Consider the following 27804-nt stretch of genomic DNA (forward strand, 5'->3'; position numbering starts at 1 on the left):
TCACAAATAAAAAATCACATTCTCCGCACTTTTCAATTAGATAGGATGCTTCGAGGCATCATTATAGAAACAAGTATGTGAGAAATGCAGTATAGGAAGCAAGGAGAACGGAAAAATATCTCTGGCTTTAAGTATTTTTTTAAGTTAAGAATACTTTGTTCTTTAGACATTTTCCCCAAAATGAGAAAGAATGAACTGTTTTTTTAATTTGCTTTTTTAATAAGTAATATTTATTAAGGGGGGACTTCTGGTTTTAATTAATGTGAACACTTTTTCTCTTCAAATGGCTTATTAAAATTCTAGCTCTTAGAAAGGCATTATTGAGATATGCAAAATACAGAAAATTAAAATAATAATAAAACTCCTTTACAAGAAAAAAATTCTGCTTACACAGGTATAGTACAAGGCTGGCTTCTGAGGTTTGTACACTCTATTCAGGGATAACTTCTAAATACTCTCAATTCTAATTACAGGGTGAATGCAACTTCCCTACTAGCTTTACACAATACTCACTTCTGCTCTTCCAGGCAGTCTGATTCTTGCTGGAATATGATTGCAGCTATTTGGTAGCCTTGATCAAAGAAAACCAAAGAAAATTGTCTGTAAAGTGGACACTAGAAATAGAGATCTCAGTGGCTTTGCCAGAGCCATTGATGAGCATTTGCTTCTGAGGAGAAAATAAGAGGAGACTGTGGTAATTACTTAGGGGGAGGGGAGTGCGAGGAATGGGGCTGCTGAACTTGAGAATATTTTCGAGTAAATGAAACTGGCCAAAAGAATATTGGGTAAGAGAAGAACCAAATATCAGAAATGAAAATGAAAGAAAGTGGATGCACAATTCAGCTGTTTTTGTTCTTTAGAAATGTATAAGTTCTGTGCTTGAATACATAGATAGCTTTGGAAGTAAATTAGAATTACCTAAGAAAACAAAGCATTAAAAAAGTAGTTGTTTGTGTAATTACTTTAAGTTGACCCTATTCCGCTTTTTGATATAATTTTATACAAGCAGAATTCTAATGTGTGGGGGTGAGGTGGTGTGAATGATCCTGTTAGCACTATTATGCTGCAGTTATTTTGTAACCTGTCATTACAGTGAACTTCAGATTAATATGACAGATGGTCCTTGTACCTTAAATGCTGGCAGTCCTCGATGCAGTAAACACAACCGCCTCTGCATTCTCCGAGTTGTGAGGAAGGACGGTGAAAACAAGGGAAGGCAGTTTTATGCTTGTCCTCTACCTGGAGAAGCACAATGTGGCTTTTTTGAAGTACGTGTTAAGATTTACTAAGTATACTATGGTGTAATTGTATTTTTTTAATTCGTTTATTCATTTTTCAGTGTATTTGAAAGGAAGAAACTTGCACTAAGAAAAAGACACAGAGAGAGGGAGGGAGAGGGAGGGAGCGGGAGAGAGAGAGAGAGAGAGATCTGTTGCTGGTTCACTCCCCAAATGCTGGCAACAGCCCGAGCTGGGCAAAGCTGAAGCGAGGAACCTAGAACTCTACCTGGGTCTCCTATGTGAGTAGTAGAGACCTAAGTACCTGGGCCATCACCTGCTGCCTCCCAGGAGATGCATTAACAGGAAGCTTGAATTGAAAATGAAGGCAGGACTCAAGCCCAGGCAGTCTAATACAGGATGCAAGGATTTCATATGGCATTCTACCACTGTACCAAATGCTGCACCTGGATTTTGATTATTAAAATAGCACAAATAACAATGTTTTTCCACTTTTGTCCTAAATTATAAGAAGCCTTTGCCGGGGCCAGTGCCGAGGCTCACTTGGTTAATCCTCCGCCTGCGGCGCCAGCATCCCATATGGGTGCTGGGTTCTACTCCTGGTTGCTCCTCTTCCAATCCAGCTCTCTGCTGTGGCCCGGGAGGGCAGTGGAGGATGGCCCAAGTGTTTGGGCCCCTGCACTCACATGGGAGACCAGGAAGAAGCACCTGGCTCCTGGCTTTGGATCGGCGCAGCGCCGGCCATAGTGGCCATTTGGGGAGTGAACCAACGGAAGGAAGACCTTTCTGTCTCTCTCTCACTCTCTATAACTCTACCTATTAAATAAATTTAAAAAAAAAAAATGGAAGTGAACCAGTGAGTGGGGGACTTTCTCTCAAAAAAATTAAAAACAAAAAAGTTTTTGCCATAAATTTTTGAATATGGTTAAGTAGCCACACTAGCATCCAGTTTAAAGCCTAAATGTTGAATAACTTAAAATTCAAAGGAATTCAGCAAAAAAGAAAATAAAATAATAACTATTAGATTATTAGACCATATCTTATTTGAAACCACAGACATAGAAATGTTGCCCTTGGTTCATGAAGATAGAAAGGTATTGAGTGACTAGTGAATTCTAGTAGGACTCAATGTAGGTAATAATCCACGTTAAAATTTTGTTCTCCCTGAATTCAATGCTACATTAAACCTTGGGTTTATGCACTGGATAGAGATACACAAGAAAAACAATTTACCTGCCTTGAGTACAACAGCCATAGCAAAGTCTATACAAGCTTGACCAAAAAAAGTAATGATACAAAAATAGTGTAGCTACAGGCGATTCCTCATGCCTTTCTAGTCTTTGGGTGTTTCCCTAATAATGAAATAATGATAGAAGATGTCCTTTAAGTTGGTCTCACTTTCTGCATTCCTCACAGTGACCATCTCACCAATCTGTGTGCCTAGACAACATGTTGTTCCAAGTTTTGCTTTATCTGGTATATAACTGGAAAAAGATTAATCTGTTCCAATGCAAGAGCAAAAAAATGTTCTGGTAGGCTTATTGAGAGTGTGATACCTTCTTAAGGAATTTCCCAGAGAAAATTTGATAGTGATTTTAGATCTCAATGCTTGAACCAGATGTAAATTCAAGTAAATACACAGATTTCCTTCTCTAGAAGCTTTTGTAGATGTCATGTAGAAAATGAGATAATAGCCTACCTCAAACCTCTCCAAGGCCAAAATTAATACAATGAAATTTGCCCAATCTAATTCCAGGCAAATCCCTGTGGATTCATTCTTTCCCTTGCAGGATTAGGGAATCTTGTTTCTGACAAGGACCATTTGAATATTTATAACATCATTCATAGGCCATAAAATTATCAACTTAAAAATTACTGTGCTATAGATTTATTGAATTGCAATTGTCTTGTCAGGGCCAGAACAAATGACTGATTTTGTGGCCTTATATAGCCTATGAGCCAGATGTTCCCCACCCCTGGAAAGAAGTTTAGTATTAGCATCATGACAAATATTTGATCCTAGAGTGTTAACTAAAATAGACCTATAGCAGGGACACTACTGATTGCTTTACAGCAAGATTCTGATAGTTTTCAATTATGCCTTTAAACAGAGGGAGGCTTGTGGCAACTTGCTGTGGAATTCCAACAAATTTATGAGAGATGCTTCTTACAAGATATAAGCGTTTTTAATGGCACCACTAATGATTTATGTCTGCTTTACAATGTCAGTTTAATCCTAATAGCAGTAAAGACAATGTGGCACTAATAAGTGAGCCTAAGTTTAGCCAGCACGTGATGTTAACTTCCACATTCAAATAGAGTCTTATCTTTTTTTCCTCCAGTGGGCTGATTTGTCCTTCCCACTCTGCAACCACGGCAAGCGCTCCATTATGAGAACGGTGTTGAAGATTGGGCCTAATAATGGAAGGAATTTCTTTGTGTGCCCTCTTGGGAAGGAAAAACAGTGCGATTTTTTCCAGTGGGCAGAAAACAGGCCAGGGAATTAATATGATTCCAGGTTGCTAATATTTTCTCCATCTATAGCATATCTGGCATTTGATCTCTTTAGACTTTTTATAATGTCTATTCCCCTTTCTTTAACTGAAAGATGCAGAATACCTGTTATATTCAAAGTTATTGCAGCATTTGAAAACTCAATTTATTCTTTTTGTATGTGTTTTGTTTAACCTTAATAAATGCTTATTTTATCAGATGTACAGCATATTCCACTTACAATGTGTATTTAATCCTCTTAATAATGACAATAAAGTATTTTTAGCATGCTGCTGTTGTCTTGTAACTTCTTTAGGGAAGCAGTGATTTTTTTTCTTGGAGAGGACTGTAGTGCGGTATAATAAGATATTGTATCTGTAGTGAATTGTTTTCTCAGGTACTCTATTTATAATATATAATTAAAAGAATTTCTTATTCTCTTGAAGAAAATTTAACAAATAAGATTTCAGAGCCAGCATTGCGGCATAGCAGGCAAAGATGCCACATCATCACCGGTTCATGTCTCACCTGCTCTACTACCAATCCAGCTCCCTACTAATGTGCCTGGGAAAGCAGCAGAAGATGGCCCACGTGCTTGGGTCCCTGAAGGAGACCCAGAAGAAGCTCCTGGCTCCTGGCTTCATCCGAACCATTGTGGCCATTTGGGGAGAGAACCAACGGATAGCTGATTTCTCTGTCCGTGTAACTTAGCCTTTCAAATAAATAAATAAATAAATCTTTTTATTTGAAAGTGAGTTAACAGAGAGAAGGAGAGGCAGAGAGAGAGAGAAAGAGAGAGGTCTTCCATCTGCTGGTTCACTCCCCAGATAGCCACAATGGCCAGAGCTGCGCCAATCCAAAGCCAGGAGCCAGAAGATTCCTCTGGGTCTCCCATGAGGGTGCAGGGGCCTCCAAGGACTTGGGCCATCTTCTACTGATTTCCCAGGCCATATCAGAGAGCTGGATCAGAAGTAGAACAGCTGGAACTTGAACCGGCGCCCATGTGAGATGCTGGCACTGCAGGCAGTAGCTTTACTTGCTATGCCACAGTGCTGGCCCCAATAAATAAATAAAAAAAGAAAAGATATCTCACTTATGCAGAAGAATGCTTTTTATTCTATTCAACAAACATTACGTCTTTGTTAGGTGTTATGAGTGTGCCAAATCCATATATAACTTAAAGTGCATTTTCATAGAAAGTTATGGGGATTTGGTGTGTAAAACAATATTTAAGAACAGAAGTTGAGAGGCAGGCAATTCGTGCAGTGGCTAAGACATCTCTTAGAACACATGCATTCCATATCAGAGTGCCTGGGTTCAAGTTCCAACATCTATTCCAATTTCAACTTCCTGCTGTTGCTCACCCTGGGTGGCAGCAGATAATGGCTCAAGCACTTGGATTCCTGCCACTACATGGGAAGCCCAGATTGAGATCTGGATACCTGACTTTGGCCTGGCCCAGTCCCAGTTCTTACAGGTATTTGGGTAATGTAAGGAAAGTATTTCTCTGTCTTTCTGTTTCTCAGCCTTTCAAATAAGAATTAAAACAAAACAAAACAAAATAGTACAGAATTACATATATCTACTTAAAACAAATTGATTTATATTTTTCTAATCTTAACTCTTATTTAAAAATAAGTCAGTTTCAGAAGCTTAATGTATTTTTTATTTCTTATTTTTATTCCATTTTTCCCCTCAAAATTTAATCTGGGTAACTGTATGCTTGTTGCCCAAAAGGAAAGAAAAAATCAACCTTAAAGTATTTCTTCATGTCTGTGGAAAAGTCTTTGCAGAGCTGGTTCAATCTATTACTTTAAAAAGAGGCAGGAAAGGGAGCACAGAAGTCAGCATTGTGACACAGCTGGTTGAGCTGCTGCCTGCAACACCAGCATCCTGGATCGGAGTGCCAGTTCCAGTCCCAGCTGCTCTGCTTCCAGGCCAGTTCCCTGCTAATAAACCTGGGCAGGCAGGGGAAGATGGCCCAAACTCTTGGACCCCTTCCACCCACACGGAAGACCCACCCTGAATGTCATGACCATTTGGGAGTGAACCAAAGGATGGAAGATTTCTTTCTCTCCATTTGTCTGTCATTCTGCCTCTCAAAAATAATTTTTTTAATGATTTATACTGTCTATTTGAAGACAGATTTACAGAGAGAGGTAGAGACAGAGAGGTTTTCCAACTGCTAGTTCACAACCCAAATGGCTGCAACAGCGGGAGCTGAACGAATCCTAAGCCAGAGGCCAGGAGCTTCCTCCGGGTCTCCTACGTGGGTGCAGGGGCCCAAGGACTTGGGCCATCCTTTGCTGCTTTCTGGGATGCACCATCAGCGAGCTGGCAAGAAGTAGAGCAGCTGGGACTCGAACCAGCGCCCATATAGGATACCAGTGCTGCAGGCCAGGGCTTTATCCTGCTGCACCAGAACACTGGCCCTAATAAATCTTTTTTTAAAAAAGCAATGACTTCAACCCTTTTTCCATTCTTCCACTAAATTGTTCATGCATACACATTAATAACATAGGAAATTATCATCAAGAACAGAGCATATTTTATAGCACATTTTATAGTCAAGACAAAATTATAACCAACCTACGATCAGTGATCTTAACCCAAAGAGCCCAGGAGGGCATCATTTCTACAGGGAAGACTAGGAACTGGACCAGAAATTGACAGTCTCAGCTGACCTGATGTGAAGGACACGGTGTGTGTACTAAGAAAGAAAGTGAATGTTTGTGCAACAAAGAGCTAAAAGGGCTCCCATAAGGTCAATTTCCAAAAATTTTCATTAAAGGAAATACGGGTATTTGAAACACAATAGGCTTCTTCATATGATAAATTCAGATCCTTTTTATTAATAAGAGATGGCTAGAATCTACATCATTGACAGTTTTACTAAGAGAATTAAAAAGTCAGATGGATGAAAACACAGGTTTATATTTGAAACAGATGAGTATCTGAAAGATGACATTCCTCCTAACTTAATTTTAACAAAAAAAATTTTTTTTGTTTAATTAGGCAGAGTTAGACGGTAAGAGAGAGAGACAGAGAGGAAAAAGGTCTTCATTCTGCTGGTTCATTCCCCAAATGACTGCTATGGCCGGTGCACCGCGCTGATCCAAAGCCAGGAGCCAGGTGCTTCCTCCTGATCTCCCATGCGGGTGCACGGCCCACTGCCCTCCTGGGCCACAGCAGAGACCGTGACTGGAAGAGGAGCAACCAGAACTAGAACCCGGCACTTATATGGGATGCTGGTGCCACAGGCAGAGGATTAACCAAGTGAGCCACGGCACCAGCCCACAAAATTGCTCATCAAAGTCTCAAAGAGGTTTCTGTTTGCATTACCCCAGTATATTCCAACTGAATACAGCATTCCCACAGATAACTCTAGATTCTGAATAAAAAAGAATATGGGAGCATGAACTAAAAAACAAACAAACAAAACAAAAAAACGGGCTGGCACCGCGGCTCACTAGGCTAATCCTCCGCCTGTGGCGCTGGCACCCCGGGTTCTAGTCCCAGTTGGGGTGCCGGGTTCTGTCCCGGTTGCTCCTCTTCCAGTCCAGCTCTCTGCGTGGCCCGGGAAGGCAGTGGAGGGTGGCCCAAGTGCTTGGGCCCTGCACCCGCATGGGAGACCAGGAGGAAGAGCCTAGCTCCTGGCTTCAGATTGGCGCAGCGCCAGCCGCAGCACCACCGGCCGTAGCGGCCATCTCGGGGGTGAACCAACGGAAGGAAGACCTTTCTCTCTGTCTCTCACTGTCTAACTCTGCCTGTAAAAAAAAAAAAAAAAAAAAAAAAAAAAAAAAAAAAAAAAAAAAACTGTGGGGAGCAACTCGGACTAGACTAAGTTACTGGAATTAAGACTTATTCTATGCATCTGCTCTCCCACAATATGGCGCTGGGAGAGGAGTAAACAACTTTTACACAGCTGCCTCCAGTTCGACCAATAACCTGCAGGAGCTGATCCTGCTCCTGATTGGAGGAGAGCAGCGTACTCGGCGTGTGGGTAGAGTTGGGATTGGTGGAAGAGGACTATAAAGGAGGAGAGAGACAACATGCACCAGGAACATCTAAAGGGAACATCCGGATGACATCTGAGCAGCCCCCGAGAGAGCCGGCCGGCGGTGTGCCGCTCCCCCACGAAAGTGGGGAAAGTGGCAGGGGGAACCGCCCTTCCACGGAGGTGGGAGGGACAGCAGCCAACCCGGGAAGAACCAGCCGCAAACCCGGGGAGGGCCGAGCAGACAAAAGAACAGCGCAGGGTCCTGTGTCGTTCCTCCGCGAAGAGGGGGAGCGACAAAAAACCTCTACCTAAGTGAAATAGTCATCTTTCTTTCCATTTGATTATTGTTTATAGCCCATGCTTATATTCCTGCTGAACTAGGGTCCTTTTATTTTTTTACTTGTTGAACTCTTTTTTTTTTAAAGATTTATTTTATTTATTTGAAATACAGAGTACAGAGAGAGAGGCAGAGACAGAGAGAGGTCTTCCATCCACTGGTTCACTCCCCAGATGGCTGCAACAGCCAGAGCTGCACCGATCCAAAACCAGGAGCCAGGAGCTTCTTCCAGGTCTCCCATGTGCACGCAGGGGCCCAAGGACTTGGGTCATCTTCTACTGCTACCCCAGGCCATAGCAGAGAGCTGGATCAGAAGAGGAGCAGCCAAGACTAGAACCGGCATCCATATGGGATGCCTGCGCTTCAGGCCAGGGCTTTAACCTGCTGTGTTACAGCGCCGACCCCTGAACTTTTTATTTATTGGAGCATTAAGCCTTTGACTGTAATGTAAAATACAAATATTTTACCTCAAAATTGTAAAAGAAAAAGTAAAAAGAAAAGGGAGGGAAGGAAGAAAGGAAAGAAGGAAAGGGAGCAGGAAGGGAAGTATTAAAATTGCATCTATGAACTAAGGTGAATCTGTTCTCTTTGCATTAATATCATATTAACATGAGAATTCTGTTGTAATGATGCATTTGCTTTTACCTGAGAATCTAAATTATCAAGTAAATTTCTTAAAAGTTAAATAAATAGATAAATAAACAGACAACTCTGGGCTAAGCCACTGCCTGCAACGCTGGCATCCTATATGAACTCAGTTGGTGTCCTCGCTGCTCCATTTCTGATCCAATTCCCTACTAATGTGCCTGAGAACGGAGCTCCCTGGCTGTTGAAGCCATTTGGTGAGTGAAAGAGAGGGTTAAAGATCTCTCCGTCTCTGTAACTCTGCCTTTCAAACAAATAAAAATATTCACAAGAAAACCCCAACCCCCTACATATAACATTGAACTATCCCTGAACTATACAAGCAAGGGAAAAGCTGAACACACAGCAGCTAAAGATGAAACAGCAGAACCAAGGTTTTATCTTCCACCAAAGTCTGCAGTAATAATCTAACCAAATGAGTTGCTTGCTAAGACAAGACAAAAACATACAAAAAACCACACACTCACTTTCCAGAAGAATGTACCAAATCTGGAATCACTACCACATAATATTCAACTATTCGGGATACAATCTAAAACTATGCAACAGGGGGGTGAGTGTTGGTCTATTGGTTATGACACTGATTAAGATGTCCATGTCCAACATCGGAGTGCCTGGGTTCAATGCCTCATTCTGACTCCAAACTATGGCTTCCTGCTAATGCATGTGAGAAGTAAACATCTGGTTCATTTTCACAGTATGATGTTCACAGCTAGCTAGCTTAACACCTAGGTTACATGTACCTGAAAGTTCTTAGGCAAACAGGATGTTAGCACCCAAAAGCTGGAGCAAATGCTGGGAAGATTGTAAACCCAGAGTACTCAGTCAGTGAGGAACTGGATGGGGGTGGGGGATGGGAACCTGCATGCTAGAAAATAAATAGCTTGCTGTAAACTACCCTGGGTGTGCGGGCCCACCAGGCACCTGGTCTTGGCAGGCTCATTAATAAAGTCCCACTTTCACTGCTCTTCCTGAGTCCGAGTCCATCCTTTAAGTGAACAGGTGAGGCTGTTTCAAACATGCAGACCCTGGGAGGCAAGTAGTTGCGTTCCTGACGGCTAGATTGGGAGACCTGGATTTGGTTCTCAGCTCTGTTGCAGGCATTTGGGGAGTGAACTAGCAAATAGGAATTCTATTATTCTGCCCTTCAAAGAATCAAGACCCACTCCAAAATCACCAATGTTCCTCTAGCAAGGATTTTTAAACAGGTGTTATAACTGTGTGTGTTCAGGTGAATGCTAATGGGAAATGGTAGCAGATTGAAATCCAAATCTTCAAAAAGTAACATAAAATCTGAAATGGTGAATATGTAAGTAAATATATATTTTTCCTCTTAATTTGTTTAAAATATAGAGGACTATTTAAAGTATACCTATATCTATATAAAACATTTCTTTTGGAATTTGCAATATTTGAGTATGTACACATCAATGGTCTTAAAGAAGTTTATGAAAAATGCATATTATGAAAAACTGCATGCATATAAAATTTTTCGCACCTAAACAAACTTTTAATTCCATTTTTCCAGACTTTCTGAAGTATGCTCATATATATGGGAACTATATCGTAAAGAATAGAATGGTCTAATTGGTTGCAAGTTTTCTATATTTTGTCTGATGTGGTAGTATATTAACTGTACTTGTAGTTAATTATGAATTATAATACCTATTTCAAAATTTGGGAAATTTCCAACCATGAGTTTTTCTAATATGTCTTTGGTCTCAATTTCTTCCTATTTTCCTTCTGAGACTCCAGTGTTACAAATATTAGATCATTTGTTTGCTATTGTCCCACAAACCCCTGAGGTTCTGATCATCATTTTTCTTCCTCTGGTTCAAATTGAGTACATTTTATTGATCTGTCTTCAAGTTCACTGAAACTATTTTCTGTCATCTCTATTCTACAACTGAGACCATACAAAAGTTTTGTTTGTTTGTTTCAATGATTGTATTCTCCAGTTATATAATTTTCTACAACTTCTGATTCTTTTCTATAATTTCTATTTCTTTGCTGAGATTTTTAATTTTTCCATTGATTTTAGGAAAAATTATAATTGATTCTTGAAGCACTTTTATGACAATTGCTTTCAAATCCTTGTCAGGTAATTTTAATACTGATTAATCTCAGTACTGTCATGGATTGAGTATATTTTCTCACTCAAGTTGTTGTTTTCCTGATTTTTGGCATAACAGGTGAATTTTCATGTGTCTTGAATGTTTTGATTATTATCTTAGAGCCTAGAACCTATTTAAATCTATTTTAGCATGTTGTCACACTGCATATGTTAAGGTTCTGGCCTGGCTAGTGGGCTGTAGTTCCAATTGCTGTTCAGTTTTCAGACCCTTTGTTTGATGTTCTGATCTTCATTCTTCCAGCAATGCTGTGGTTCCTGATCAATCCCTGCTTGGGCTGTCTGCAGTCACAGAATATTATCTCCTGAACTGCCTTGTGTTTCTGGGCTACATTGTATGGGGGTTGTGGGCAAGAGCCACTGGGATTGTGTTCTCTTAAGCCATTAGGCAGAGGGAGATAGTCATTGTTAATGTCTCATATCAATAACATTGACTCTCACAGCTGCAAAAATAGGACAGGGCTGTCAGACCTGAGACCCTGCATCCATTAATCCTTGGGCTTAACTTTTGGAAGATGCTTTGTGGTCTGCTGGTATTTACCACTTTTGAGATTATCTGCCTATTTTCTGATACTTCAAACCAATATCTAAAGTATTTTAAAGACAGGAGAAAAAACTGTAGAAGATCGTGATTTTAAGGGCCACTGTTTGTTGAATCCTTATTGAGCCCTTACTGAGCACAGCTGCTCTGCTAAGCACTTTCCATAGATTATTTTATTTAATCCTTTAGACCACCCTGTGAAACAGACATTGTTGTTCTTATTTCTAATTGTCCAGTTTAGGGAACAACCAAGCCTTATGTAGGTTACATAGGAAATATGTATCACACAGGCCATGGTTCCAATAAGATGCTAAAAATTTAGAAATGGGAGACATGAAAGAACTATAAAGAGCTAGCATTTAAATGAGTTTTCTCAAGTGCTAAGGTCTGCACTCTGAATAAACTATTCTGTCCATGTATTAAAAATAGTGGTTGTCCCCAAAACTGCACCTTTCATATAGACAGATATCTATCAACTATATAGGTAAAATAAAAGGAAAATATATGCAAATGAAAATAACCATGGTATGAGCTTATTCTTCTGATATCTTTATAGCATTTTGAGTGTTTTCTAAAGTTTATAGCATAGACTGCCTTATGTTCTGCTGTTTGTACTTTCTGCATTTCTTAGTGTTCACTTCCTTAAGGGATTATATGTAACTCTTCATTATTCTTCACATAATCTCACCAAGTATTGTGCCTTGCACACCATAGAAACTTGGTAAATGTTTGTTGCATTCAGTAGTGGATAAAGGTTTATAGTAATACCAGAGTATTTTAACATTTTAACCATGTTACCACTATTCTGTTGCTGGTTTATAGTAAAAGGGGAATTATTCAGTTTTTAAAAGCTGTTAAGTTTTCCTAGTAATTCAGGTTAAAAGTCTTTTCTTGTAGTTTATAGAAATTTGCTTACAAATGGACAGACCAGAATTACACAGATCCAAAGGTATGCATTCATTGAAAAGAAAATATAGAAATAACACTGCCTTATATCTACATTGTATCATCTATATAGTAGATGAATGCAATTACTCCTTGCATTGCCCTGAAGATTCAACCCCTTCACTTTGTAGAAACCTAAGCTAACTAGTTTTTTTGTTTTTTTTTGTGTGTGTGTGTTTTTTTGTTTTGTTTTGTTTTTTGACAGGCAGAGTGGACAGTGAGAGAGAGAGACAGAGAGAAAGGTCTTCCTTTGCCGTTGGTTCACCCTCCAATGGCCGCTGCAGCCAGTGCGCTGCATCCGGCGCACCGCGCTGATCTGATGGCAGGAGCCAGGTGCTTCTCCTGGTCTCCCATGCGGGTGCAGGGGCCAAGTACTTGGGCCATCCTCCACTGCACTCCCTGGCCACAGCAGAGAGCTGACCTGGAAGAGGGGCAACCGGGACAGAATCCGGCGCCCAACCAGGACTAGAACCTGGTGTGCCAACGCTGCAAGGCGGAGGATTAGCCTAGTGAGCCGCGGCGCCGGCTCTAAGATAACTAGTTTAAATAACCTAGATTTGCTTAATCTTGGTGAAGCACTTACTATGTGAAAAATTCATTGATGAGGTTTTTTTAAAAATCTTGCAAGTACATTAATGAGGTAGAAATGATAAGCAACAACAGCACTATAAACAAGTGCTCCAGAGGACAGGAAGGGAAAGATCCCATCTGATTCATAAAGTAGAGGAGCTTCAGAAAGCTCATCTGATTCATAAGGTAGAGAATCTTCAGCTTTTAGAATTTTGCCTTGGTGAAGATCTGCTTATGTAAAAGGCATTTCAAGAAGTAGGCACAGCATAAGCAGAGATATCACAGAGCAGCGGCACAGGGTGTGTGGAGAATAGCAAACAGTTCTGTTTGCCTATATCATAGGGTATGTGAAGGAAAATACAGGCAGATAAATCTGTAAAGGAAGAATCAATTTCCATCTCAAGACTATAAATGGAGTCCGTAAGATGGGCCAGTTCTGTGTTCTGAGGCTATAAAAATAAATAAATCACTTTCTCCCCTTAAGGAACACATTGGCAGATAAGCAAGCCAATTCACAGTGGGACACATGCTAAACTAATGATGCAAACAGAAGGCCATTTGAGCAAATGAAAAAGAGAAGTGGAAGACAGTGTGCATAATGGTTAATTACTTATTACTTAAACTCAAGAATAAAATTGAGCTATGGAGTCAAACTGCTATTTCAAACGCCCGCACTGCCCCTTAACCTTACCCTAGACTATGTGATCATGAACTCAATATTTGACTAAGTTTTACCTACTGTGTGTTAAGTCTTACCACATCTGTTATGTGATGACAACAATGGTAGGATTTTCACAGGGCTGTTGGGATACTAAAATGTGATACCCACAAAAAGGGCTTAATGCAGTTTCTGACAGCTGAAGCACTTCTGTTAATTTTATCATCCTTGTTATTAATAGGACTGCTTCTATAATCTCTCACAATTCTCCCAAAATGTTTCAGGGAAAAAACAGCAATGGTAACAATATTTAAAAAGAACTTTAATTTCCCCAGGCAGAGACGAGACCAAGGAGAAAGAGGAGCAAGCTGATTGGGAGCATGAGGAAGGTCATGTTGTATATGTGTAGACTGGAACTTTAAAAGAGGGGGGCCGGCGCTGTGGCATAGCAGGTGAAGCTGCCACCTGCGATGCCGGCATCCCATATGGGCACCAGTTCTAATTCCGTCTGCTCCACTTCCGATCCAGCTCTCTGCTATGGCCTGGGAAAGCAGTTGAAGATGGCCCAACTCCTTGGGCCCTTGCACCCATGTGAAAAGACTCGGAGGAAGCTCTTGGCTCCTGGCTTTGGATCAGTGCAGCTCCTGCTATTGTGGCCAATTGGGGGAGTGAATCAGTAGATGGAAGATATCTGTCTCTCTACCTCTCCTTCTCTCTTTGTGTAACTCTGACTTTCACATAAATAAGTAAATCTTAAAAAAAAAAAAAAAAAAAAAACTAAAGGGAGGCTGGTATTGTGGCAAAGTGGGCTAAGGTTCTACCTGTGGTTCCGGAATCCCATATGGATGCCTGATCTAGTCCTGGCTGTTACACTTCTGATCCAGCTCTTTGGAGTCCTTGGGCCCCTGCACCTGCGTGGGAGACCTGGAAGAAACTCCTGCCTCCTGGCTTTGGATCAGCTCAGCTCCAGACATTGTCACCATTTGGAGAGTGAACCAATGGATGGAAGCCCTTTCTGTCTGTCTCTCCCTCTCTCTATCTATACCTCTACTTCTCAAATAAATAAATAAAATCTTTAAAAAAAGAATAAAAGTATGAGGGGCTTTCAGAAAGTTCATATAAAATGTATATTATGAAAAATCCATGCCTAAATTTCAAAAAATTTTCTATCAAAAGAAGTATCTTTGAATTCTATATTTCCACAAACTTTTAAAAATTCCTTTGTAATAAGCAGAAGATTCTGGAGTTTTATGGTTTCAATAAGATATCAAAAATATAGAAATAGGAAACATGAAGGAACTATTAAAAGTCCTTAATTTGTGAAGAATTGAGAAACTCAAGCTTTGGAGTAACTCAGGCATATATTACATTCTACCAGAACAATGAGAATAAATCATTGTCAATTAAAATTATTTAAATCCCCTTCTGTTCCTGTTTCTTCAGAGATTATAGCTTTAAGCCCAAAGAAACACCACGTTTATAGTATTTCTAGGAACACACAATTTCACGCAGACTGATGGGCCCAAGGAGTCCCACAGGGTCCCATTTGTTGAGATCTATTCACAAAAGTGTGAATCCAATGCCGTTAAAAGAGCAGGATCAGCCTGGGGAAGGGCCAAAAAAGTGGAGAAAAGTATTATTTTTAGAAATTACAAAGAAAGTCAAAGGTACATTTCCTATTTCTTATTTAAATCCTTTTAGCTTCTCTAATAAAAAAGTGGTGAGGGACAGAAAAGATGTTAAGAATAGATGAAAGAGTGAAAAGGTGATGATGGGGAAAAATAGATCTTGTGAACAAAAAGAAGGATAGAAAAGAATACCTAGAACAGATTCATAGGCACTTTGCATCTATTTCTGGAAATCAGAAAAATAACAAATATGGAGCATCAACAAAAGAATAGCCCTAAATTTTTTAAGTGACATATGAATGCTTTGGACTAAATGCTATCAAAAAATGCAAAACTGCAAAACAAAGTAATGATCTCATTACAACAATTTCATGTCTACCTTCCCTACTAACATATCTGTGTAACTCTTACTCACTAGCATAGGCATCTTGGTTTACACACTAATACATATTTGTCTGCCTTTAATATACATTTATTTTTCTCATTATTATGTTATTGCATTCAGCTTATTTGGTACCAGTTGAAAGAATTTATTTTGCTATCAATGGCAGAAAATAATTTGGGAAACCGAACAGAGCAGGAAAACATGTTAAATCTATGTGTTGGAGCTGGTTATTGACTCATTAGTTTAATAACTTGTTTTCTCAAACTTGAATAATTCAACTGCATTAGAAATGATACAGCACTAAAAAGTGCATTCTTACAATGGTAAACACCGGATCTAGAATCTGAGTTTGTAGTTATTACTTATTTAAAATAAACAAGCAAATTCCATTGAGATATGGTCTCATTTTCAGGAATGTTCTATTAGCAGGCAGCAGTGAGCACCACAATTAACCATATCAGCACATTAAAGCCTAATGTGTAAATTCCACATAGCAGTGAACACACATCCTACCATGGCCTATTAAGTAATCAGAAATGATTGCAGATAATTAGCTCGTGAACAGCTGCATAAACTCAACTATTCCATTTTTTATCAGACATGGAGACTTCAAGTGGAAGGAAGGTTTATCAGCTATGTCTTGAACTGGGTGGGAATGTCACCAAGAAACAAAATTAGGGACAGATTCTTACATTTGATAGCAAATTGCCATTTGAAATTTTCTTCTGAGAATACTTTCAATGTTCACATGAATATAGTTCTGCATCTGAAAAATATGGAAGCAAAGATATTATCAATGACCAAACACTCTTGTCAAATTGAAATAGGATAATAAGCAGAAATCAAATAAGAAAGTCCTTTTAAAAGGAATTTATTTATCATCCATACTTTTTGTATTTTAGTGTAAATTTGACTTACATATCCCTATATATTCTTTCTGAATTACATTATTTATAACACTAATGGTAAATATATCATTGTATTTTAATTAATATACTTGATTTCTTTTTCAAATTTTAAAATATAGTATTTTCCCTATGTCTTATTCAGTTAAGAAAATATGCTAGGTTGAATGGGACAACTGTCTTTAGAAAACTTAAGGAGTGATGTGAAAAAGAATTGTATTTATTCCATGCATGTCCAGAAAAACATAAGTGAGATATATAGATCTGTTTTAAAAAGCCAAAATTCCCAAAATTAGAATTTTTACAAAATTTTTATTTTTTAATAAACTTGTAAATAAAAAGGCTCCCATTTCAAAATAGAGAAAAATCCCTGATCATATAAATGTGATTACATTTATCTAAGCAACATACATACATGTTCAGCTGTAAGATTTTAACTAATTTTCTGTGACAAATATGCTTTTTTTTTTTCATTTAGTACCAAGAATACTGTACAATCAATTCAGAGTCGTAGGACTATTAGTAGTCACTAAGTTTTTCTTAAGTCTTCACTTTAGATGCTGTTACTTCTAGCACAGGTAAGCATGCAGAGTCTTTTCTATGCTCAAGCACTGGAATTTTTGGTTGTTACCCTAACAGCTGGCTTGCAAACAAGAATGCAACTATTTGAAGAATGTCTTAAGTGAACAACTTGAAAACTCCAGGGATAAAAAAAACCCTAAGAATGCTCAATTGTGAGAATTAACAATCATCACAACTGTAGCTGAAGACTACTTATGCCATTCTTCTGAAATGAGATTTCAAAGCAGTCTAGTTCAAACTAACGGAACTTAACAACAAAAAAATGATGCATACACAATTTTTCCACAAATTTGTATGTGTCAACCATTTAGTTAACTTTTCTACTCGAAAAAATGTGATTAAAAAACTGGATACCATGTTTCACTACCTCAGTTAACCTTCACAATTAACAGTGGCTAGGGGCTGGTGCTGCGGCGCAGTGGGTTAATGCCCTGGCCTGAAGCACCAGCATCCCATAAGGGCACCGGTTTGAGACCTGGCTGCTCCACTTCCTGTCCAGCTCTCCGCTATGGCCTGGGAAAGCAGTAGAAGATGGCCCAAGTTCTTGGGCCCCTGCACCCATGTGGGAGACCCAGAAGAAGCTCCTGGCTCCTGCTTCGGATCGGCACAGCTCCAGCCATTTCAGCCATCTGGGGAGTGAACATCGGAAGACCTCCCTCTCTCTCTCTGCCTCTCCTCTCTCTGTGTAACTCCGACTTTCAAATAAATAAATATTTTTAAAAATTCCTTTAAAAAAAAAAACAATTAACAGTGGCTACAACTCAGGATACAGCATCACAATGCTGCCCTGAGCCAGTTTATAATGAAATTAAGTTCTTTACACCAAGTAAATTGGTTATCCACAACCACTGGCTAGTGTACGTAAGAACTAAAATTTCAGGATTTGGGGAGAAACAAATGCTGCTCTGGTCATCCGCTCTACTTCTGTGCCACAATCCACGCTTAAAAACCTTTCCCATATACTCTTAGTTTTATCAGTTTGCTTACCTGTGGGGGTTTGGTTCTGCTGACCCTGACCACTGGAAGATGTTGCCTGCTGTGCTGCTTTCTGCTTTAACATCGTCCAATCAAATGTGTAGTCATATTGGTGGTTCAGGGTCCTGAAAAGGATGCGGAATAGCTGCCTCAGATACATGTAATCCGGGGCTTCCTCAAAGCGCAGTCCACGACAATAGTTTAAGTACATGGCAAACTCTGCAGGAAACCCCTTACATAAAACTTCAACAGGAGTGGACATCTTCTTCTCACTAATCTTTTCGTATTTCTGTTTCTTTGTTGCAGCCTTAAGTCCTTGCCATGGCAGGCTGGATCTATTAAAGTACATCAAAACATATCCTAATGACTCCATGTCATCCCGGCGACTCTGCTCAATACCGAGATGCGCACTGATGCTGGCATATCGGGCTGTGCCAGTGAGGTTTTTGTCTTCTCTGTACGGTATGTGTTGCCTTGTCCTGTTGTCTCTGTACTTTTTGGCCAAACCAAAATCAATAAGGAATAACTTATTACAGTGACGCCCAATACCCATGAGGAAGTTATCTGGCTTAATGTCTCTGTGTATAAAATTCTTTGAATGCACATATTCAATTCTGCTGATCATCTGGTCAGCCAACATAAGCACAGTTTTCATCGAGAACCTTCTTGAACAGAAATTGAAGAGGTCTTCGAGGCTGGGTCCCAGAAGATCCATGACCAGCACGTTATAGTCTTTTTCCTGACCATACCACCGTATGTGGGGAACACCAACTCCACCTAGAAGAATCTTATAGAGTTTGCTCTCGTACAGCAACTGGGGATGCCGGGCCCTCTGCGATTCTAGCTTCACTGCCACTTCCTCGCCGTTGGTGATGTTAATCGCCAGGTAAATGTCCCCGAAGGAGCCAGACCCGATCTTCCGCACCAGTTGGTATTTCCCTCCGACTATGAATTCAGCCTTCGAGCCGCTGCTGGTCGCCATCCTGAGAGACGAAGATGGAGGCGGGGGCAAAGCCCCTGCACCTCTGAGGGGACGTAGCAGGCTTCTGAGGCTGGTCCACCGGGCAAGGCTGCGGACGAGGGCGGCAGGCAGTGGACAGGGGAGGCCTTTCCTGGCGTCACAGCGCCCAGAACCGGCTGACGGGGACCGACCACCGCTGCTCAGTCAGGTTTCTTCTTGCCAGGCCTGCGATTGTGAGGCAGTTCTTGCGGTTACTAGGCTGCCGCTGCCTCGCTTTCGGGGCAGGAAAAGGAGCCCGCTGAGTTAGGGAGGTGATGCCGCTGCCACCACGGTGGCCGGCCGACCCAAGGAGCCCTGTCACTCTGCCGACGCCGCCATCTTGTTACTCCAGCTCCCGCCAACACAGAATTCCAAAAAATTAGAGTTCTTAAAACTGAAATGGGTACTCTGTGAGGTGTTAGGCTCAGGAAAGTCATCAAATTCAGTGACCAACGTCCTGCAATGTGGATATGGTTAGAAGGGACCTCAATTTCTCTCAAAGGTTTCTGACTGTTGTGGGATTCTAGGGACTAAACTAAAGAAATGGCTCAGGAATAAATGAATGGCTTGTCATTAATGGTGCTAAATTTTGGAGAGTAACTTCTGAATACTTGCACTGAAGATTTTGTTTCATGAAATTACACTTTGCACATATTGTTTTCTGACAAAATTAATTTTAATTTTATTTATAGGTCTACCAAGGATTAAATGTTATCATACACACATACACACACACACACACACACATGGGAAGGGTCTTCATAAAGTTCAAAAATGGCAATGTAATATTATAAAAAAATTCTATTCACGAGTTTCAATTTTTTTGCACCAAAATAATCATCTTGCAATTCCATTTCCATGAGCCTTTTGAAGTACTCTCATATAGTATGTGAGCTATATTTAGGAAACATAAATTTCACTCACAGAGGATATTATATTAATTGTATTTTATTCCTATCATTAATGTAAGGCCACCACACAACACACCAAACACCAAAGTAAGGGAAAGGGTTTACTGAGGGGGAAATCCCACAGGCCAGAGGGAGAGGGGGAAGAAGAAAGAGAGTGAAAAGAGAAAGAGGGGCTGAGAGAGAAGTCAAGAGAGAGAACACACATGTTCGGGAAGCAGGTCCTTTTATACTCTTGCAGGGGGTAGGAAGTGGCAGCAGCAAATCCTGTTAGGGTGTGAGTTGAACTGACACTTGCAGTTGGGCCATTTTGTCACCTGACATCTAGTGAGCCAGGCTGGAGATGGGGCCAGAGCCTGAGGTGGTGCCACAGATAAAGCAGCACCATTTTACTAACAATTTGTGTATTTTCTCTCTTGTTATTCTCAATTTTATAAGCATCAGATGTTTGTGTACCTGTTGCTATGCTAAGCAATGTGAAAATATAAATAGAGAATAGTGCCTCAAGGAAATTTTTGTCTTGGGGGAAATAAGCATACAAAGCAATAATTGTCATTCAATGTGAAAAGGCCAGTGGTGCAGAGTTAGAAGATAAAAAGAGAAAATAGTAAAAAAGGTCTCCCATGGCAATGTGGGAGACACTAGAAATGCTTCACAATAGAGGTGATACTGGAGATATGTTGTTTGCCACTTGCAAACAGGTAGTTTAGGAGGAACATGGAGGCAAAGAAAAGAAATTATGAAAGTATTCAGCATAGCAAGAGGCTATTACAAACATGAAGGACAATTAAAGCTAAAATCAGCCAATTCTGATAATGGTAATTATTTTCATAGTGTTCATTCATTGAAAATTAATTGCTCTCATCCAGTTTACCAAGAGTGGATTTCCTATAATGACTGCTTGTTTCTATAACTGCACTAGGAAAAGTGTAACAAATGTGAACAAACAACATGAACATTGGCTTACAGTTTGTTAAACTTAGAAGGATTAAGGCTCAGGAATATTTCTAGCAAATGCTCTGGGTGAGCCTTAATTTTATTTTAGATTGTTTATTTATTTGTTTAAAAGCCAGAGTTACAGAGACAGGGGGAGAGACAGAGAGAGAGAGAGATCTTCTATCTGATGATTTATTCCACAAATGGCTGCCATGGCCAGGGTTGGACCAGGCCAAAGCCAGAAACTCCATCTCTGTCTCTCATGTAGAGGGGCCCAAGTACTTGGGTCATCTACCGCTGCTTTCCCAGGTGCATTAGCAGGGAGGTGGATGGGGAATTTTGTAGCCAGGACTTGAACCAGCAGTCATGTGGGATATTGTGGCTCAACCCACTGCGTCACAAAACCAGCTGCTGCAAGCTCAAATTTGACCATTGCTCTAGAGTAGAGTATCTGCATGTATCTTAGACAACATTTTAGTCTGCTGTAATAAAACTGAGATGTAATACCTTTTTTTTTGTGAAATACATTAGAGTAATTAGGTAAATTCATTTTAAGAGGAATAGGAATGTGATGTTGAGAGAACAGTGAATGGACTAAGTGTCAGATGACAGTTTCTAATTCCAGTTCTATCACTAATAATAATAATAATAGTAATAATAATAGTAACAACATTGTTAGCAAATATTGTGTGATTCTGCCAAGATACTGATCTTGACCTCAGAATCTTTACTATAAAACAAGGTTGTTACAGTAGAAAATCTCCGAAACTCCTTTCAAATCTAAAATACTATGATTTTCAACAGATTTTAACAATAAGTATTTGCATAACTAGATAATGTAATCCTCCCCATTCTCTTTTTCAGATTACCTTCAATTTTCAGAGTCTCCTTTTAAAGCAGAATTGCCCTTACTTTCTATTGGGTTTCCTTGCCATCACTTTTAATCCTACTTTTCTCTTGGGTCAGTAGTTACTACACTGCATAATAGTTTCAAATGAGATATTCTTACTTTTATGCATGTTAACCCCTGTGAAGACTCCTTGATTAAAATTTCTCAATAGGCCTTTCGAAGGAAACAAAATGAATAGCACTTATCTCAGAGTGTGAGGCATCCCGTCTTGAATGTCAATTGAACAATTCACAAGGGCTGAAAGTAAAGGTGCATGTTTCACTGAAGTTATGATAGGGCAGAGATTAGTGAAGCCAGAGACCCAGGGCAAAGATGTAATCCTTCAGTTAATGCACAATGCCTTGAATGTCTCTTTCTCTTCTTTCTCTCCTACTCCTCCTTTCCACCCTTTCTTCTTTCATCTTTTCTGCTTTCGCTTTTTCTCATTTTTTGGTCAGTTTTCTCTCTGCTGCTTTCTCACCAAATCTTTCATGTATGTAAATTATAAACTTCCAAAAGGCATAATTTATTAATCACCATAACTTTAACATAACATCTCCCCAAAATTTCTCAAAAATGCTTAAGAAATGCATGTGTAAACAATAAATACTTAATGCTCTAAAATCCTGGCCACAATCAATTAATTGGTTTTCTTTACATTAATTGGAGCTTCTTCCCAAAATATTTTTGTCTTTTTTGGAGAAATTGGACTTTTTTTTCATTTACCTGTTTGCTGCTTTCTCTTTTTCTGATTCTTTCTGTTACTATCTGTATACAATGGCACTTTTTTTTTGTATTGTGAGGAGTCATGGGTTAATAGGCAGTCTGGAAATTGAGGGTGGAAAATGTTCCCCCAAAAATGTTATCCTTAACAATGTCAGATGTACCTGCCTGCCCACTCCTTGGGAGCTTCCAGTCCTGTCATGAGAATAGCAAGGGAGAGTGGTGACTCCACCCTTCTGAGCAAGCCAGACAGAATAAAGAATTGCAAATCAGGTCTTTTGTTGGGTTTTTCCCCACCTTATTGATTGACAGTTTCTTCCTCAAAATTGTACTTAAAAATCCCAGTGCCATGGTGTCCTTTGGGTTTTGCCTTTCCTGCAGTCCCTCTCCATGCTGCTCTGGCTGGAGGTCTTTGACTCTAATAAATCTTTTTAAGTCTCTCTGCTTGTCTGCTTGGAAATTCTTCTTCCACGTGAGACGAAGAACAGAGATAATAATAATTTCCTTGCTGCTGTTTTCCTGTAATAGTATCTTACACAGTGTGGTGTTTTAGTACTTTGTCCTGGTAGACAAATCCTAACACATTCCTGGGTAATATAGCTTTGACCTGAGTGACCTTGATACCCACTTAGAGCCTGGGCATGGTTGATCTAAAACTTTTCTACAATCCTTCTCTGGCTTTGACAGAAAACTATAGGAGAATGTTCTAGTTCAGCATTACTTTACACTCATTCTACCTTTATGCCTAATGGTCTTGCATCCCCAAAATTATTTTCTCTGCTGTACACAATTAGTCCAGTGCCTTACAATGGGGCTGTAAACCATAGCACAATTCCAGCACCCTCATTTTGTTTCAGAAGTAAACATAGATAATTTTGATACATGATCAACTGCAAATGAAGTAGGCAGGCATACAAGCTAAAATTGATTAGATTTGTGAGCTGGAAGACCATGCCTTCGCAAGGCCCCTGTGTGACTTCACACCCTACCTGATACCTTTACCACACTCCTGTGTGACCTCATCTCCCTACCTGGCCACATCTGGGTGCCCACCAGCCAATCACTCCCCTTTGGAAGTGCCCTAAAGGCCATGCAGCCCTAGGCTTCCTGGCCTAGATGCTGCTCCTCCACTGCCTTCCTGAGACAGAATCCAGCACCCCAACCAGGACTAGAACCCAGGGTGCTGGCACCACAGGCAGAGGATTAGCCAAGTGAGCCATAGTGCCAGCCACCTCACTCTCTTAAATAAAGCTCTCTGCCTCTGCTTTGCTGCCAGTGATAAGTGGTGGATAGCAACTCAAGGTGCTTGCTGCACGTGGCTTTTGGCCTGCTCTCTGAGTGGTATGGACGCTACCCTAGTTTCCAGGCTTTCCACTCTCTCCAAGATCTTCAAAGCCGTTATCTGTCCTGAAAATATGGGAAGTAGTTCTCTTCTTAACAGTGTATTATCTTTGGACTGTAGATTACTATAAGCTTTTCATGATATTCTTAAAGAAACATTAGCAATAGTTTTCCAAATAGTCTATTTTGATATTTTTTTGTCTCAGATCATTTTTGAGCTACTTATTTCCACCCATTTTATTCACGTCAGTCTAATTTTACTCTTTCCACATATATTCAGTCCTGTCTTCCTTTTCATAAGATATGTAGATATCATCCAATAATATTACCAGAAAATGTTTCTCTAACCGTTAGAGACCATTAGGGGTCCCTGCGATTCTTTTTCAGTTTGAGTAAATCCTGTGTATTTTCTTCCTAGAAATAATAGTGATTATAATGAAATAACTCATTGTATATTGTATAATCAGCTTTTTAATAACTGTCTTTTTTTTAAATGCTCCATACAGACATGGATTTTCTCTCATTCAATACTAAATTGCTAGCTTAGAGGCCAGTGGCTTGAGTATAGTTAAGCATTCCATAAATGGTTGTTGAATGAATATGTATTCTATTCCTTTATTAATTTCACTGACTGCTCTTTGGCTGTTATTATAATCCTAAAAGTACAATCCTTTGGCCTCAAAACTGATAAAGACTGCTGCTTTGCTGATAAGTGCACTCTCTCCTTGTAGGCAAATCTACACATGAATAAACCTTTTGAAATTCAAATTACTATGGAAACAGCCCTTGGTTCTACCTGTGTAAGTGGAGCTCAGCTGCATATCTTACACTGGAGGGAGCTGGAGTCACAGACAATTCTAGCTTCTTTGGGTTCCCCTCATAGATACCCGCCTATTAGTTAGTGCATTCTTTCTTCAGGTGGGTCACAATACAATTGATTGTGATTAGAGTACTTAATCTATTCACTATAAGTGATTAAGTTCCTGCTTGATTGTGTTACAGCTTCATCCATTTACTGTGATTAGATTGTTGCTGGAAATATATGGATACAATCAAGCTCCTGCTATTGTCAAATTCCTCAGGGTGTTTCTAACTTTCTCCACATAATCTTTTTGGCTATTCCTCAGGGTATGTCATTTCTACAGATAACTAATCTCATCCATTACATTTGAATCTTCCTGATTTTATGCTTGGAGGGCAACTTTATCTCACACTCCTGGGGTGACTTTCCCTAGCCCTCCACAGTTTCAACCATTCCTGGAAAATAATTCAAGGGGTTTGCCGAGATGACACACCACAGCCCTTCTTTCTGTTCCTTTCCTTACTGTTGGTTCCTTCATTTCGGAGGATGGTAGTGGAGACTGATTCATGTATAACTCCTAACAAGGAGTAAGGGAGCTTTTTGTGAATTTTTCATCAAAGTTATGTCAATGTTTTTAATATCTTAGAGAAGAAGCATATTAAAAATGATAATAAATTGAATAATAATGATAATAAATTAATAAATTAAAAATGATAATAAAAAGCTTCTGACTGCACACAGGAAGGGTCAGGTGGTAGCTCTAAATATACCTCCCTCCAGCCTTCCTGGTCAGGTAACAGTGTTCAGAGACAAGAGAGACTCAGCTGCTTTCCAAGTTTGAGGCCATTTGGGTCTCTACATTTGATGTTTTAGGGGGTCAAAAAAAACAATGAGATAAGTTGCCTTTTTTTTTTTTTAGTATATTTACCTTTATAAAAGAGCCTTCTCTTTTGAATGGACAGTGAAAAATTTCCTATCAGAAACAAATATCAGACTTCCCCTGTGTTTCCCCCAGAAATACTCAAACATAGCTGGACATTGTTTACAAACTTTTTTTTCCCAAGAGTCAAGAGTGTACAGAGGATCTGATGGTAAGCATTAATTACTAATTGAAGTTCTTTTAGTCTGTAAATAATGATTGTATCATCTTTTGTCCTTGTGTGCTGTTAACTTATTTTAAAACTCAGGAATAGGGGCCGGCGCCATGGCTCACTTGGTTAATCCTCCACCTGCAGCGCTGGCATTCCATATGGGCTCCAGGTTCTAGTCCTGGTTGCTCCTCTTCCAGTCCAGCTCTCTGCTGTGGCCAGGGAAGGCAGTGGAAGATGGCCCAAGTGTTTGGGCCCGCATCCGCATGGGAGACCAGGAAGAAGCACCTGGCTCCTGGCTTCGGATCAGCACAGCGCCGGCTGTAGTGGCCATTTGGGGAGTGAACCAATGGAGGGAAGACCTATCTCTCTTTCTCTCTCTCTCTCACTGTCTAACTCTATCTGTCAAAAAAAAAAAAAAAAAAAAAAAAAAACAAACAAAAAAACTCAGGAGTATTGATTTTCCAGTATTTCTGATATTTAATCCACTGGAACAGGTAGATATACTCTTTCTCTGTTTTCAGGCCTACAACTTATAATAGTTCTCCAGGAAAAAAAAAAAAAGTGCAAGTTTACAGTTAACTATATAATAAACACATTTTTGTTGTATTTCTTCACCTAAAGGAAATGCAATCTCTTGACATATAACCTAAAGCAATGGAAAAACAGTTACTCTCAAACAAGTAACTCAATTTTTTTTTTAATTTCAAAAATAACCTTTTGGCTACATAGCATCATCATTCCCAACAGGTTTCAAGTCATTCTGTAGCTAATGAATGGCCATGTTTTATGCACTTCAGAGACTGAATACAATTTTCACATTCCTTGAGATACTTCACTAACAGATTTAATCACATCTGTATTTTGAAACAATGTATCCATCCACAAACTCATATCAGCAGAACACTGTGGGATAAACAACAACAACAAAAAAATGCTTTCAATGAGATAAAATGTAGGTCCCCAAGTCCATTTCTAAAACTTATTTTGAAGATGAACTCCTACCACCTTGAAAAAGATGGAGATCAGAATCTAAACCTATTTGTTCTTTGGTATTATTTTGATAAAACTGATTGTCTGATAGTCCAGACATCAAGAGATAAATATAGAACTGGGAGGTAGGCTGAGAGGTTGCTTAGTGGTATCCATACTGATAAAAATAAAATAAAAACAAAACAGAAGACAGAGGAATACAGAAAACTGCAAAAAGCTGAGGTCAAGAATCCCAAATTTTGGGCCTGCCTATCAAAGCCATTCCTTTTTTATAACCTACAATGGTAATTTATGTTTGTAATAATAACATTGAGGAATAAGTTCAACAGATAATCAATGATAATTACTCTCTCTACAGCCTAAAATTTTATATTCAGATCCCAACATAATTTTTTCACATACTCAGGAGTTTCATTAGTATATTGTTGAATGATACTATGAAAATAAACTCCACAGAAAAACAATAGAAATTAGGTATTTTACATTGTGAATTTTTTAATATGACTATTTCAAGAGAAGTATATGAAAATGTTAACAGTGTCAAGAGTAAAGCAAGTAATCTGGTAACAGAACTTAAAAAAATAGACGATGAAGTCATCAACAATTATAGAAAAGTTCAGGAATATAGAGCTTTGAAAAAATAGAGGTAAAATAGTATAACAGCAGAATTCTAGATCTTCTGAAACTTATCGATTAAAGATTTAAAAAGGCTATAAATGAGGCGGAAGTAGGGTTTGATATAGAAATAATTAAGATATAAATAAGAATTTCACAGGTAAGATTCTGGTAAGGGCATATATTAGAAATGTTCAGGAGTGGATGACAGATGAAAAGGCAGAAGAAGAAATGCTAAGTTCAAGTCTACAATAACTTTTGTGGGCCTTGGAGCGATGTAAATAGAGAAATCTGAAGAAAAAAAAGATCAAAATCAAACTGTTGTATAGCAAACCAAAAGGTAGACTTTCTTCTTTAAAGAATGAACAATGAACTGACAAAATTTAGGAAAAGATTCAATCTAAAGAATAAGAGTAACACTAAGTAAAACCTAGTTTTGAATTGACTTGAATAGAATTGAATTGTTAAACATTGCC

The 27804-nt window shown here is 39.3% G+C and overlaps 1 protein-coding gene and 1 pseudogene across 1 annotated transcript in view; one reads left to right on the forward strand and one right to left on the reverse strand.

Moving 5' to 3' along the window:
• Positions 1-3903, forward strand: part of NEIL3 (nei like DNA glycosylase 3) — a 61002-nt gene extending 57099 nt beyond the window's left edge. The window contains 3 exon segments of the mRNA XM_008250076.5: positions 1094-1268; positions 3581-3730; positions 3732-3903. Of these exon segments, the coding sequence (XP_008248298.3) occupies positions 1094-1268; positions 3581-3730; positions 3732-3764 (358 nt within the window). The 3' untranslated portion in view covers positions 3765-3903.
• Positions 3904-17926: 14023 nt separating this feature from the next.
• On the reverse strand, positions 17927-19219 carry LOC149127769 (casein kinase I pseudogene; annotated as a pseudogene).
• Positions 19220-27804: the final 8585 nt, after the last annotated feature.

This window comes from Oryctolagus cuniculus, chromosome 2, assembly GCF_051225735.1.
Source record: "Oryctolagus cuniculus isolate XC-2025 breed Fujian yellow rabbit chromosome 2, ASM5122573v1, whole genome shotgun sequence".
NCBI lineage: Eukaryota > Metazoa > Chordata > Mammalia > Lagomorpha > Leporidae > Oryctolagus > Oryctolagus cuniculus.